The sequence below is a fragment of the Momordica charantia genome (assembly GCF_013281855.1).
Source record: "Momordica charantia cultivar OHB3-1 chromosome 9 unlocalized genomic scaffold, Mcharantia_2.0 BLBB01000009.1, whole genome shotgun sequence".
Taxonomy (NCBI): domain Eukaryota; kingdom Viridiplantae; phylum Streptophyta; class Magnoliopsida; order Cucurbitales; family Cucurbitaceae; genus Momordica; species Momordica charantia.
In genome coordinates, this window is record NW_028275167.1 from 29,990,307 (window position 1) to 30,006,711 (window position 16,405).

At 35.8% G+C, this 16,405-nt stretch overlaps 2 protein-coding genes and 1 pseudogene across 2 annotated transcripts; 1 reads left to right on the plus strand and 2 right to left on the minus strand.

The window, feature by feature from the left end:
- Positions 1–1,397: 1,397 nt before the first annotated feature.
- Positions 1,398–7,662, plus strand: LOC111019089 (phosphate transporter PHO1 homolog 3). Its single transcript, XM_022295375.2, has 14 exons — positions 1,398–1,727; positions 1,824–2,204; positions 3,067–3,451; positions 3,806–3,854; positions 3,960–4,031; positions 4,656–4,785; positions 4,883–5,003; positions 5,096–5,354; positions 5,444–5,548; positions 5,734–5,778; positions 5,886–6,035; positions 6,130–6,408; positions 6,501–6,637; positions 6,736–7,662. Exons 1-14 carry the CDS (start codon positions 1,454–1,456, stop codon positions 6,833–6,835), a joined length of 2,487 nt encoding a protein of 828 aa, XP_022151067.1. The 5' UTR covers positions 1,398–1,453; the 3' UTR covers positions 6,836–7,662.
- Positions 7,663–9,715: 2,053 nt separating this feature from the next.
- LOC111019093 (uncharacterized) lies at positions 9,716–10,727 on the minus strand (annotated as a pseudogene).
- Positions 10,728–11,178: 451 nt separating this feature from the next.
- LOC111019097 (EXS (ERD1/XPR1/SYG1) family protein) lies at positions 11,179–16,317 on the minus strand. The gene is given in 15 exon segments (XM_088117512.1): positions 11,179–11,680; positions 11,857–11,993; positions 12,075–12,353; positions 12,888–13,037; positions 13,124–13,168; positions 13,251–13,355; positions 13,492–13,529; positions 13,532–13,749; positions 13,857–13,977; positions 14,130–14,259; positions 14,623–14,694; positions 14,833–14,881; positions 14,986–15,037; positions 15,040–16,027; positions 16,152–16,317. Coding segments are annotated over 14 exon segments (2,310 nt in total). The 5' UTR covers positions 15,851–16,027; positions 16,152–16,317; the 3' UTR covers positions 11,179–11,577.
- Positions 16,318–16,405: the final 88 nt, after the last annotated feature.

The window sequence follows — 16,405 nt, forward strand, 5'->3', positions numbered from 1 at the left end:
TTTTGGCCAATATTTCTGCTAAATAAATCAAGTTTAGAAAACATGATTATCAACCTAATAAAAACTATCCTAATGTTCTGTTAAATTAATTATTAACCATTATTTCCAGAAACGGTGAAAACCAGAGAAAGAGATGGGGGCTATTTAAAGTTTGACTGAGTCAACATCATATTTTATTTTTTGGTCCAAAACGTGAACCTCTAGTAGACACATGTACTTTATGAAAATTGAAAGATCTTGCCTTTGAATTTTCTATTCTAATTCTAAGAATGGCATCTTAATGCTTTTTACTTTCGACTAAGATACATAAAATAATGGTCATTACGTGTAGATGCCATATTGAAAACTGATTTATCTTATCATTAAGTCTTTGTTAATTATATATTTAATAATTTTCATTAACGAGAATCAAACACAAATCTATATGTCGAAGACAAATCTTTTACTGTGCTCCTTTGATTAATCTATCTGATTGACATAGTCTATGTGTTATTGATCCTTCCATAATGGATGCTTTTTTTGGAAGGAAAAAAAAATCAGTCAATGTTTTGGATTCTTGTTTGGTTTTATCTTTTCTCAGTTGCATGAGATTAAAAATTTCTTTTTAGTCTCTATAATTTGATTATTTGAAAAAAATAAGCTTATAAACCTTATGTGATTTACTTTACACATGTCTAGAGGGAAGATTTTAACCTATAATCAAATTTGCTTTCTTATTATCAAGACGAACATATACTTTAGCGGTAAAAATATATATTCCTCAATCTTCTTGAAATTGGAGATTCAAATCGAGCAATACTTAGATCACTGGAGCACTAGTTTTGTGGTGAACATCAATAAAAATTGTTCTAATGATGGTGGGTGGGCAGCAAAATGACTCGTTTAATAACGTTTTCATTTCTTGTTCCTCATTTCTAATTTTATTAACTATTTAACAACTATTTATGTTTATTGTTTCTATTTTTTAGAATATTCTCAAAATTATATAGAAGTTTTGGAAACGACGAAAAAAAGTTTCGTTTCTCGTTCACGTACTCAATTTGTTACAACAGAAATAAAAATTTCGTTTATTCATATTCTTGAACCCATTGGTGTAATTGGAGGGCTATGAAATTCTATTTTTCCTTATTAGAAACGAGTAAACTAGAAACGAAAATGATACTGATTAATATTTTCCTTTTGTAAAAGAAATTTGCTTGGTTTCTATTCTCTTCTCCCTCCCCGTATTGCATGACGTGTTATTTTCCTCCCACTGTTTGGTTTGAAATTTGAGGCAAAACAAACAAATTATATTGCAGTGAATACAAATCAAACCAAAAGAAAGAAAACGCCACCAAACTTTTGAAATGTCTCTTTCATACTCGGAATATTTGATCTATAAATACCCAGTAATCCTCTCTGCAAATCATTTTCCCCTCATAAAAACACAACACATCATCACCAGCTGCGAAAAATGAAGTTTGGGAAGCAATTTACGGCTCAGATGGTCCCGGAGTGGCGAGAAGCGTACATGGACTACGATTTTCTCAAGTCCCTTCTGAAGCAAATCGATAGCTTCAACCGAACCCACGCCCGGAACCACCCCTCCACCCATTCCGGCCAACTCCGACGGACCCTCACTCTCTACAGAGCCTTCAGCGGCCTCACGCTCCGCCACAGCCACAGCCATGGTCACGCCCACAGCCACGTCCACTCCCACGCCCAAAACAGCAACCCCACAAGTCCAGGTTCTTACACTGCCACTAAATCGAATGACTTATGTTTTAATATATTCATATTGTCCAAAATTTAATCTTTTATTCGTGTTCTCAATGTGCATGCAGCTTCACCGCAAGATGTGGAAGAACAAGCGATTCTAGTGAACACAGTGAACCGAGACGGGACAAGAAAGTACAAGACGACGTTTCTAATGGCGGACGAGGAAGGGGGAGAGTACGAACTTGTATACTTTAGATCGTTGGATCGAGAGTTCAATAAAGTAGACAAATTCTACAAGTCAAAAGTGGAGGAGGTTGTGAAGGAGGCCACCCTCTTGAACAAGCAAATGGATGCTTTGATTGCTTTCCGAATCAAAGTGGAGAATCCTCACGGCGTTTGGGATTTCTCCGGCGACCGCTCCGAGGAGATCACAAGGTTGGCCACCGACATTGCTGTTTCAACTGCTGCCTTGTCTTCTTCCACCCCATCTGGGGTCCGGGCCAGCAGTAAGTTTTATTTAATGTGTGGGTTAATTATTGGTAAACTAAAAAACTTTAAACTTTACCTAGCTAGTGTGATTTACTTTATAACTTAGTTTATTTTCTTTTTCTGTTTTTAAGTTTGTCAAATTTTTTACTAGCAGCATGCTCTGTTCCATGCTTCGGATTTTGAAAGGAATTCAAAATCATGCCGTGGTCAGCATTTTATAGACTTTCGAAGTAAATTATCTATATAATCTTATCAAATCTTAATTTCTGATTAATAAATTTATTTTCTTTTCATTTTCTGTGAACATCGAAATCTAATCTATTTCGTTTTAAATCATTATCGTTCCAAACAGATAAAAAATTTAAAATCATTTCTCGATTTCAAATCACAAAATTTAAAATCATTTCTTTAACTACTTTCTCGATGCCAAAGATAATAAATTAAATTTATTCAAATCGTCTTGTACTTTAACTGTTCAAATTCTGTGCTATTGTTTTTCAAAAATTTTAGTAGGACCCACTTATTTAAATAAAGCAATAAAAATACACCATAACAAGGTCACTAACCTCTTGTGGGTTTGAAAGTTACCACAAAAACCAACCAATGATCCTACTAATATTAACTGGAAAGGGAGGAAATGATTGAGATTGAATATATATATATATATATATATATATATATATATATATATATAACCTTTGAAATGGTAATCTATATAATATGACAAAGATTTGCATGAAAAAGATGATTACTTTTTCGATGTATAAATAGGATATGGTTTAAATCTGAGATGGGTGTCAATAAATTTGAAAATTACCCAGCATTAACATGTGCAGCAGGTTTCATTTACACACACAAATTGTTATTATTTATGAGCAGGAAGGGTTCACATCGCCATGGATTCCATAGAAGAAGGTGAAGGTGGATCCAGCCACAATGGTCCACTACATTCTGAATCATTAAGTAAAGATGGTGAGAAGAATAAGGAAAACAATAATAATAAAGGGAAGGTTGAAGAAGAAGAAAAAGATAAGGCAATGGCAACGAAGATGAAGGCCAATAGGCCACCTCCACTTGAACTTCTGGATCATGTGAAAATGAACACAACTCTAGAGACCCCTCGCTCCACCATTAAAGGCCTTCTTAATTTCCCCAAGAACTCTGAACTTCAATTCAACAAAGAAAATCTCAACAGAATCGAGAACCAGCTCAAGAAGGCTTTCGTAGTCTTTTACCACAAGCTTCGCCTACTCAAGAGCTACAGGTAATTCAAGCTTATACTTTTTTGTTCTTCAACTGTTAGAGAGTAAATTTCTACCTTTTGAACTCTGTTACTATATTAATATTTATGAGTTCCATTTCAAAACCAAACCAATTGAGAAGAGTTATGTCTATTATAACTATTGTTAGGTCATTTATTTTTTCAATGTGAAATCTTTAACATGATATCTATTAGATAAACATAATTTTGAAAGTTCAATTACTCGTTATGAATCTTTAAAAGTACGTAGAGGAGTTAATAGATACAAATTTAATGATATAAACTTATAATTTTACATATTCTTTTTTCTTCATTGTAACGTGGAAAATATGTCTAAATTTGCTATGATTGAAACAGCTTCCTGAATACTTTGGCATTTTCGAAGATAATGAAGAAATATGATAAGGTAAATATTTATATTCTATGTTATTTTATGAGCTATATAAGAGGCATAATATTTGAGCTCGGAGCTCTAATTTGAGACCATATTATGTGAAAATGATGGCTGCAGATTACTTCAAGAAATGCAGGAAAGTCATACATGAAGATGGTGGACAGTTCTTATCTTGGAAGTTCTGATGAGGTTGGAATATTTATTTAGTGATCTTTACCTTGAATTTTCAAAATCCCAAACCTCATAATATTTTTAATTGATAGAATATAGAATGGAATGTATTTAAATCATATTTTTTTCAAACAAGATATTCAAAGAGAGTGAAAATTATCTCAACTTCATTCCACCTACTACACATTAATTATATTATATATATATAATTGCCTACAATTTTCAAAATCAAATCTTTTTAATTTCAAAAATCATGATTTTACTTTGTCAATTTTTTCTTCTTATTTTATCCTTAAGAATAAATATGCTACCATTGCATTGAACATAACAGCCCAATTTTGATGTGGAAAAAGGTAAAACAAAACATGTCAAAATATAAACTTCAAAAATACTCAAATGATGGATATGATTTGTAATTTTTCAAGTCATTATTTTAATAATTGATCTTAAAATACGTGAAAAGACATATCCCAATTAATAATAATGACCGATATTCGGAATATAGTTTGACATCTCTATCTTTTCTAAAAGATCGTGAATTTATCTCTACATCCCATATTTGTGATTTAATATTAAAAAAAGAGGTGGGAATAATATCTCGAGCTTGCTCTAAACTAACATTATTTGCATTAATTAAACCAGGTTTCCAAGTTAATGGAGAGGGTTGAAGCTGCATTTATCAAACACTTCTGCAACGCTAATCGCACCAAAGGAATGAACATCTTGAGACCCAAAGCTAAGAAAGAAAGACACAGAACTACATTTTCAGTCGGTAAGCCCCTCATGAATTCTCTTTATTTCTTACATTTTTCCAATACAAAGAATTCCCTTCATTGATGTTTGGTTCGACTTTGGAACAAATATTTCAGGTTTCTTTGCTGGCTGCACCATTGCTCTTGTAGTGGCCCTCATTTTTATTACACGAGCCCGACATATACTTGACAAAGAAGGCGGTACTCAGTACATGGAAACCATGTTTCCCCTTTACAGGTAACTTAAAAGCTCGTTTGATAGCATTCCTGAATTTTGTTTTTTCTGTAGAAACTGTCATTTTAACTCGTTTCTCTGCTTATTGAATGCAGCTTGTTTGGATTCGTGGTCTTGCACTTGCTAATGTATGCAGCAAATATATACTTTTGGAGGCGATACCAAGTCAATTATTCCTTCATATTTGGCTTCAAGCAAGGAACTGAGTTGTCCTACCGTGATGTTCTGCTTCCCAGTTTTGCTGTGGCAGCTCTTGCTTTAGCCTGTGTTCTTTCGAACCTCGACATGGAGATGGACCCTGAAACGAAGCCATATCAAGCAGTGACTGAACTTCTCCCTCTGGTTTTGCTCCTTGTAAGATTGGCCTCACATAAATCTATTCATTTGGCCATAAAGCCAATAACTTCAGCCTAAGAATGTAGTACTGTTTCTCCTGCTTGCAGCTTGTGATTGCAGTCTTCTTATGTCCATTCAACATCTTATATCGCTCGAGTCGCTTCTTCTGCATGAGAACTCTATATCATTGTATCTGTGCTCCCCTCTTCATGGTAAGAAAAATGAGAATAGACTTTTTCTTTTTGAGAATATAGCATTACAAATTCTACGGTGGAGATTCTTCAACTTATACAATAGATTGTTGATGCCTTGATCGTTAAACTATGCTCGATGACGAGAATAAACTTGCAGGATGTTGATATTGGACTAATTTTGGGTACTTTTCTTCTTTCTGCAGGTCATCTTCCCGGATTTCTTCTTGGCAGATCAGTTAACCAGCCAGGTTAGTTACATGACATCAGGCTTTTCTTTCTTTATACCACAAGGTTTTTCAATTCAAGCAATTACCAATAGCTTAGAGCCTCAAACAAATACTCTAAATCGATTTAGGTGCAAGCACTTCGAAGCCTCGAATTCTACATTTGCTACTACGGTTGGGGAGATTACAAGCATCGACGAAACACTTGTAGAACAAACACTGTATTCAACACTTTCAGTTTCATCATTGCTGTTATTCCATACTGGTCACGTCTCCTTCAGGTTTGAATCTCATCTACCAAACCTTTCAGCTCCGTTTTAAGCAGTAAAAGTTATCTCTAACAGAAGAACTTTTGTTGGTCTCTCACTCAAACAGTGTCTTAGGCGACTGTACGAGGAAAAAGACGCGATGCAGGGATATAATGGTGTGAAGTACTTCTTGACAATAGTAGCAGTTTGCTTGAGGACAGCTTACAGTCTGAATAAGGGAATAAGCTGGAAAATCGTAGCTGCAGTTTTCTCGGCTGTGGCTGCCATCATCAGCACATATTGGGACATTGCCATCGACTGGGGCCTCCTGCAACGGCATTCGAAGAATCGCTGGTTGCGAGATAAGCTTCTAGTCGGTCACAATAGTGTTTACTATGCGGCAATGGTGAGTTTCCCAGAGGGATTCTTTGCTAAAAACAAGTTATGATCCACAGGACACTCTTTCAAGTATTCTGAACAAGTTGTGATCAAATGCAGGTCTTGAATGTTTTGCTGAGGTTTGCTTGGCTGCAAACTGTGTTGGATTTCCAGTTCTCCTTCCTGCACACACAAGGCTTGATTACAATAGTTGCCAGCCTCGAGATCATTCGTCGTGGCATATGGAATTTCTTCAGGTACGACATTCTCTTCTTGAACTACCTGGAAGAATCGTACAACTTCTTTCTGAAATCTTAAGTGGTTTATTGATTTATCCATTGGCCTTTTGAATTAGGTTGGAGAATGAGCATCTGAACAATGTTGGAAAGTACCGAGCATTTAAATCTGTACCGCTGCCTTTCAACTATGATGAAGATGATGACAAAGATGACTGAAGTTCAACATACATTAGTTCAATTGTTTCTAAACATTAACAAACATTTTTTACGGTATATATATATATATTTTTTGTATAATTGGGAGTCGGAGCTTTGCTCTCCTATACCCAAGAGCATCTGTAAGGCCCAGACCCAAGATACATCAAAGGTTTTTGGTATTAAGCTTACCAAAAGGTTCGAACTTGAGACCTCTAGGCCATGGTATATATAAAGTAACACATCGTTCCAATATCCTTATTCTAATTTCCTCATAATTCCAATTCCAATGGAATAATACCAGGCTTTCACACATGGCACTTACCCATATACACACAAGAATGGCTCAAAGAATTCAGTTCAACAGTGTAATTTTATCTCATAAACCATTTCAAAAGCATCATAAAAGATGGCAGAGGATGTAATTCAACCATATTGCACCAAGCTTCAGAATAATTCAGAAGAAAATGTTATATTGTAGAGCTGTAAATAATTTACCCAAATGAGAAGGTAAATAAAGCCAAAACGAGCATAACTCAACAGTAATTGACATATATCTCAAATCAAGATGTTATGAGTTCAATTTCCCGCTCCTACATGTTGTACTAAAAAAAAAGTGATTTGAAAAAAAAATTGAGAAGGTAAATAATATATTAGATTACCCACAGCGTTCTATTAGGAGCCTATCTAATGAGTGATCAGCCTTTTTCATCGTAAAAGATCTGTGCTTTGGAGCTCAATCGTACCAAGTTTCACACACGTGCAGTATGCACAATGACACGATCTCAAGTTCTCAACCGGAGAAAAATGTGACAAGGAACCTGAAGAGCACTATCACCCTTTCCATATGGGACTTTGCAGATAAATAATACCAAGTTTACAAACAAATAGTGTTTTGACATCACTATTTGCATGCCTAAAGATGTGGAAGGCTGGATTTTAGAATGTTTTTACAGGTGGCATTTCATAGGAAAGATTAGAGTTTTGTGGAAATGTGCTTTTAGAGCTCTTTTATGGAACATTTGGCTGGAAAGGAATTCACGCCCCTTTGAAGATAATTCTGAGTCATGAGATTCTTTTTGTAATAGTGTGCAGGTTTTAGCTTCTTGGTGGTGCACAAGAAATACGAAATTCTTTTGTAATTGTAGCCTCTCCTTGATTTTACAAGATTGGAAAGTTTTTTTGTGATTAGCTTGCTTTTCGGAGGGGGCTGCCTTGACCCTTGTCCGTAGGTTGTACTGCTCTTTTGTTCTTAATAAAATGTTTCTTACCCAAAAAAAAGTTTACAAACAAATACACACAGCCTCAAAGAATGTGTTATGAGGAGCCTAAAGAGCAATATCAGCATTTACATGCAGGACCTGTGATCTACAGCTGAAGTAAAAACCACGAGCACATTTGCATCTGCATGCCATCAATTTACGACTCAAAGCTTTCCATTGAATAGTTCAATAACCTTAGATCATCACCATCCATCTCAAAGCATCCTTAAAAAATAGCATAGGATGGACCTCAAGACTCGAGATTATTGCACCTATCTTCAATATACATCTGAAATAAAATATTAGACTGCAATGCATCAAAGCAAACCCTATGATACACCTCAAGGTATTTGTGGGGCACTGCTATTGCTTCGGGAACAAAAACACTGGCTTACTATGGTCCATATCATTAATATCCACCTCTAATATCCCAAGAATTTGAAAGACAAAATTTGGAAGTAACGATAAAGTTGACTGATCCATCTTGCAAGTTTGAAAGAGAGTATGCCCATGTAGATCTTTTCTGAGCAATCAGGAAAGTTCCCCATCTGGTAAATTTGATCTCACTCACACAACAAATAGTACTGGTTCTATGCTAATTAAACATAATTCCTCTTGATATAATTCATAGTAACAGCCTAATTGGCAATAGATTAAATCGTTTAAGTAAACATGCAAGGTCCAAATCCCAAACTCCAGTTACCCTTGAAAGAGGAAAAATAAGGGAAATTCTTGGTCAAGCTTTCCCTGATTTTATTTAATATTCTGTTGTCTTATAAGTTCAATACTTGTCATTAAGATGTAATCACAATAATATCAGAATGAAGAATTTTTACATTCATTTGTATAAAGTCTACAAGGCACTATCATTATCTATCACCTTTTTAGATAAGAACCATCATTAACCATAACAAAATGGACTAAGCAGATCACGAAAGCTACTTTCTTTCATATATGTGGATGTTCAAGCTAGCTTAAACATACCTTAACAAATATCATGAGACAACCACATAATCATACTATATAGTCTATATTTGGTTGCCAAAGAAACTCGTAAGATATTAAATTCTAGGTATATGGCCATTATGAAATATCAACAAAGCTACTAAAAGTCCCATATCTATATCCCAGGTGTGTTCAAGTAATATGAAGAAGGATTAGAAAGATCCTATACTGAATCATACACCATATTCTCATAGCAGCCAATATTTGCTCCAGACAAAAAATTCGAATCATTTGCCCCAAAGGAGAAAGGACAAACCAATGGTTTAATTTGAAAATGGCCTAACAGTAACGACCTTTCACATGTGACAACCATAAATAACATGAAAGCAGAACTTATAACCGAGTTATTTATAATTCTAAATCGCAAAGTATGGTTGGCCTTCAAACACACTCGGTGAGACTTAATTTCCACGCCACAAACAGGACACCAACAAATCATCAGATTAGTTTGCAACAAAGTCCAAATGAAAAGTTAGACCACACAATTTTCATACATATAACCCAGAAAGTTTCTAAAAGGGAAAAAAAGGATCACACATTATAGTTGATAGGTAATGATATTTTGCCAACCTTTCCAACTATAGTTGGAAGGGAGAATTCAAATGGAGCCTCTATCTAAATGACAAAGAAAGCATTAGGGAAGATGATTCTTGAAAAAATGATATTAGCCAATAGTGACAAGAACAATTATTCAGAAATTTGAATTAAATAAAAAAGTGGTATAAGGTAAGAACTCTCCTTTCCTATGATACTTCGAAATAGACTATCATCTATCGGTGTACTAAGACAAAAAGTTCAAGGAAGATATCTTCCACAGACTGCTAAAAGAGAGATTAAAACTAAAATACTCCAAAAAAGTAATGCTTTCCGCCTCAGAAATCAGATCTAACGAGCAGCAACCAAATTCACTTACCACCAGCAGAAGCCTTCTGTTCTTCTGAATTCTCGGAACCCACATTTACCTCCGGGCCTCTGGAATTCGTATTTTGCTGCGTAGCATTTGAAGCCAGTTCCTTCTCCAATTCGATAATCGCCTCCTCCTCTGCCACTTTCTCGGCCTTGAGAATCGGCGCGTAATAATCCGCATGAGCCTCCATACACTTCTTCAGAGCCCCAGTCACTTCAAAGCACTTCTCCACAATATCCTCCTTGTTCTTCTCCGCCTCCTCAATGCACTTCTCCCAATCCATGAAGCTATCTCTGCAACCGCCCCCTTTCATGAACAAGCAAAACCCACACTCCCCCTCCTCCTCCTCTTCCTCCTCCGCTAGATCCTCCCCTCCTTCATCATCACCCCCGCTCTCGGGTATCTTTCCAGACTCCGCGGAATTTTTTTCTTCTTGGACAATGTTAGAACCAATTGGGGCTTGATCCTCAAGGGTTTTAGAGGGGCGGCGTTTGATTCTGAGGCTTGGAGTTTCGACTCCGAAGTGGACATCCTTGTGGGTGCCGGAGGAGTCGTCGGATTCGCAGCTGACTCTGTAAGTGGCGGCGGCGTTAGATTCTGAGGCGGAATTGTTTGTGGTTTCACCGCCGGCTTAAACCCCAAAAAGCCAAAACCCTCTGGAATAATGAAATGAAATGAGTACAGGCCACAGGGATTCCCCTTTTTCCCCTTCCTTGTGGCGGAAGTTAAAACGAAGGTCAAAGATGGGAATTGGGAGCTGAGCTGACTACAAATTTAATAAAGTTTCAGAAAAATAGGAAAAACTGTAATTTTACTTGGTGTGAACTTAACTTGTTTTGATCCATAAAATTTAAATAATTACAGCTCAAATATCGGATTTCAAAATAGACTTTTGGTTTATATTACAAAATTTTTTTAAGAAAAATATGTAAAAATTTATAATTTATAATGGAAGGTTTAAAAATTGAAGCACTCAAATAGTATAAGATATCGATATTCATATCATGTCTATTATATTAATAAATAGTCAAAAACAAACTACCGTTGAGCTAAGTTCATGTTTGCATCAAATTAGGTATATTATTGATATATCAAGTATATGACAAATTATCGTTGAGCTAAACTCATGTTGGCATCAAATTAAGTATATTAGTGATATATCAAATATAAAATTGTTTGAAAGCGTCCCTTTGACAAATGTAAATATAGTGAAAGTGAAGTATGAATTCGATTCTCACCCCACCGCGTTGTACTTAAAAAGAAGAAAATTATACAAAATCTCCCACCAAGATTATTTCTTGCCACTCATAGCCTCTAATATTTGCAACTTATGCCATTTTTTCCTCTATTTCTTTTTTGTTTGTAACATTATAAATTTTTAATAGGAAGCTTCGCATAATCAATCCTTTTATAATGTAATGTTCTCTCTGTATTAAAAATATAAATAAAAATAAACCCCTCAACTACCCTTTGTTAAGAAGTAAAAATGTAATGACAAAGGCTTTGCTTGTGCCTTAAGTTGACAAGTACCATGGCATATGAAGTCTCTAACTTCAATTTTCTTTTCTCCTCTTCTTCTGTCTCTTCTCTCAATCGTCCTTGTCAGTATCATCGTCGAAGTAGCTGAACGGAAGTGGAACCGACTTGAAGGATCGATACTTATTGACGTTGTTCAGATGCTCGTTTTCCAAACTGATCAAATGCATAATTGTTATGGAACCTTCAATGTCAACTTAAAATCAAGGCCAAAACCAAAACATTGTGCTGCTCTATATGTTTCAGAATTCAGCTCACATGGCTTCAAGACAAGATTTCAATTTGATCTAAAATGTTGAGGACAGGCTTTTGTAGCAATAGGAAATAATTACCTGAAGAAGTTCCAGAGACCGCGGCGAACGATTTCCAAGCAAGATATCAATGCAGTGGCTGCAACCTTTTGAAACGAGTGCAAGTTGAATGTTAACACCAATTGTATCCAAGCAATTCTCAATAGTATATTCAATATCTATGCAAAATCCCACAGAAATATATTGGATTAGTTTAGTCAAGGGCAGAGAGCGTAAACGATCTGCTCGAGCTGACTTACCATGGCTGCAAAATAGATGCGCTTGTTCGCCACTAAAAGTCGGTCTCTCAAGTACTTGTTCTTTGAGTGCTTTCGTAGAAGTCCCCAGTCAACAACAATGTCCCAGTATGTATTGATCAACATGGCAACTGCTGAGCTAATCAAGGCTAACACCATCGAGGTAACTCCCTTTCTTAGTTCAAAAGCAGTTCTAATAAGGACTGCAACAATCGTCGATAGGTATTTCAAAGCATTGCAGCCGTGCATTGCATCTTTTTCTTCAACTAATCAACGGATGCACTACATAACCACACACCACTTTTGTTAATTGCTTTTTACGCATTTGCGTATGCATGAAAATGAATTGATGATTGAGGATATCAGAATGTGAGATAACCATTTGCAACTTAACTGAATCTCTTCTGGGAAGTAGAAATAAAACTGAAGGCTAATATTTTCCGCTCAAGGTGTTGAAAGTATATGAAACAAATCAAGGTCTCAATAAAAAACATCAGCAAATATTGCACAAGTTTGATCAATTTCAGCCATAAAGTTCCTATGAAACATAAGTACATATCTGGTTACGACGAAACAGCATAAGAAACAACAGCACTGGTCAGCTTAACTTATTCTAGTTTTTGTTACTAACTTTGTTTTAAATTTTTTGTTTACTAACTTTGACAAAATGAATCACTGTTGAAGTTACTAAAATAACCACAATAAGCAAAAGAATGTAAGATCTTGTATATATATATTTTTACTAACTTTGACAAAAAAGAATCACTGTTGAAGTTACTAAATAACCACAATAAGCAAAAGAATGTCATATCATGCCTGTAAGAACCGCAGCCAAAATGGTACAACAGCAATAATGAAGGAGAGCGTGTTGTAGACGCCACGTGTGTGGCACTTGTCTTGCTTCCTCGAGTATTCTCCTAAACCATAATAGCAAATATACAGCACTATACATCGTGAAGCTTGGACCTGAAATCATTAGCAGCAAAGAACTCAATTACAAAAAAGTTAACAACAATCTTTCATCATACCGAGAAATTATTTAAATGTAGAACCTGACTAGTAAGCTGATCTGCCAAGAAATAATCAGGAAACCTAACCTGCAAGAGAGTCGTCAAGAGCAGCATAATCTCAGCTTTGTCAGTTACTTATCAACGATTTGACTCATCTCAATTTTATTACCTTGCACAGAGGAGCACATATACAGCGTAAAATACAACGGAAAAAGAAAAAACTGCTCGACTTGTATAGAATGTTGAATGGGCAAAAGATGACGAGAAGAATAAGCTGCACAAAGGAAGAAACTACTGACACAGAGAATATTGTACAAAGAGGCATTGGGAGAAAGGGAAACTATAGTATATTTATGGAAGTTGTAAATAAAATTGGTACGCAGTAATTTTATATGTTCCAGTGATCTTACTGCTATTGTGCCTAAAGGAACCTTCTCTGCTTCTGTCTATACTTTCGAGTACTGTGGTCCTGGTCCAAGTATAAGCTTGCCAGGAAGCTGGCTGTTGCAAGTACTGCAAGACCAGAACCAAGCAGGAAAACCCCTTGACAACCTAATTCAGTTCCTCGCTTGGAACCAAAGATAAACGGATAGTTAACTCGACAACGTCTCCAGAAGTGTAAGTCTGCTGCATATATGAGCACATGTAGGACCATATAGCCAAATAGACTGCAAGATAAACCAGTAGCATCTCAAAGAAAACTTCTGGTGGAGTGGAGCTACATACTAGTATCTATCGGTAGATACGTGTATAAACTATAGGACACTATAACTACCTGTAAAGTGGAAATATATTCTCCATATAATGAGTGCCATCTTCCCTCTCCATCAATTTTTGAGATACTATTTTCAAAATAGTTGCTGCAAGTAGTGCCACTGTGCAACCAGATAGGAAACCTGAAAATAAGGTAAGGAAATGAATCTAATCAATGAGTCTGGGGAATTGCAAACATGATTATCAACGCTACCCTTGAAAACAAAATAGTTCAGACTTCTGTTAATGTCTGCTTCTGTTTTAAGCGAGAGCTTGAGAAGGAAAACAGAATCACCTGAAGAAAATGTCACGCTGTGTTTTTCTCTTTTAGTTTTTGGCTTCAAAAGCTTCATACCTTCTTTATAGTTTGAGTTTGAAAAGTTCTTGATGAAGGTAATTTCCACCATTTTCATGAGATCAGCTACCTAGTTCAAAAACAAACCAACATCAACTGGAACATAATAAGATAAAGAAGAAGTCGGAGGCGAATATCACATTTTGGTCAAAGGTTTACAAAGATGAGCGCTGGAAAAATTAATCAGTTATGAAGATGCAAGACCAAATTGAACTGCATCCATGATGTCTGGAGAACGTTTTAATGATCATTGGTAAATGCTGACTAATTGAATTTGAAGTAAATCAGCCGTGTTGTAGTGGACAAGGCCAACAAATTTCCATCAATATCAACCATTATATGAATAGAATCATATTCATACGCTATTAGAAGCCTGCATCATTTGCTGAGAACTCGAAGATATAAAATAATGTTAACAACACTAAAATAATACCTCATCAGAACTTCCAAGATATGAATCATCCACGATTTCCATGTATGACCTGGCTGCCGTCTTTGATGAAATCTGTACCCAAATCAAGCAGGAAAAGTAACCACGAATATAGATCATATAAATATCTGGAACTTAAGAAATATTACTCTACTTTGTAAAAGATAATCCAAGAATTAAAATAAATATACTGCTACTGATTCAATGCCAGACCTTCTCATACTTTTTCATGATTCTCGCAAATGCTGACAGGTTCATAAAACTGGTTCATCCAATTTCAAGAGTATAAACACATGATGAATGGTTTAATTACACAAATAACAGCATATGGTAATTATGCAATCTTCATTGAAGCATTCCGTATACCTGTATTGCTTTAACAAATGAAGCTTCTGGTAAAATTCAGCATATGCCTTTTCAACTGTTCTTCAATCTTTCTTTGGTCATCTTTATTGACATCCAAGTCGCCCTCTTTAGAATTCTTGAAAATACCTTTCACTATGGATTTACGTGAGCGGACTTGCACATGCTTAAGAATTTCTAGAGCATATTGGTTGTCGTCCTTTGCTGTCATTTCTTCTACATATTCATTGCTACATACTGCTGTGTGAACTTGATCCAGTTCTGAACCCCAATTAGACCCTCTTGGCTCATGTTTATGATTAGTATCCACTTCAACTGCTGAATCCTTCTGCGCGCTTCCTTCAAATAAACATTAGGTTATAAAACTTACCATCAAAAGTTCAGTGTATCTCATAGATTGACCTTCATATAAGTAAAGCATCCATGTACCTGAAGGGCAAGCCGTATGCAATGCCATCAAAGTTTCCATTTGTTTATTTAGAACACTTGCTTCTTCAGTTACAGCCTCTATATTCTCCTTGTAGAAGGAATTGACCTTGTTGAGCTCTTCATCAAGTTTTCTAAAAAAGGTCACCTCAATCTCTGATATATCACGGAACTTCAGTTGTGTGGAAACATGTTGCCGTGATTTGTCAATATCTCCGGCCACTTGGTTCTCAATATCCTTGTTTCTTGGTTGAGAGGCTAATTCACTACATTTGCTGTCAATTTTTGGCTTCTTTTTTGAGTGGCCAGAGGATGCTTTAGACTTGTTAATCTGTTTCTGGCAGGAAATTTCACGCAATAACCTTTTGAGGCCATTATAATCCATATAATTGTCCGTCCATTCAGGCACCATTTGTTTCTTGAATTCATTCTCAAATTTCATCCTTGGTGTTTCTTTAAATGCCACTCAAGCTCTTCCTATTCCTCTACCATGTAAAAAGTAGAGTCTCAAACTAGAAGGCTGCTAAACAAGCCTTATGATATATGTGTGTGGGGAATTTTGTATTTTTTTCCCATCTTGTTTAGTACAGAGACTCAAAATCAGTCCGCAAATTCAAGTCTTCAGCAGAAAAGGAGGACCAACTGTTAGTTGTAAGTTTTCCTAACAATCTACAACTCATTGCTGAGCTGAGGAACATCATAAAGTTATCAAAAGAACATGAAAACCAAATAATTTAACTTACCCTGTTCAACTTCCTTTATTTCTCATTTCAAACCCAAAGCCTTCTCTTCCCCAGAATCTAGCTCGTATTGTTCTCCAAGTCTTCAACCAAAAGAGAAAAAATTTACAGCCGAAATTTTAATGAGAGAGAGGTGAGGTGTAAGTGGGTTTGTTTTAAGTTGACAGGTGGCCTCCTCAAGTTCAGGAAAAATGGAGGAAAAGAAGGGAAATTTCAGCTGAATTTGATACAAGTGATGAGTGGAACATTGTGCATGG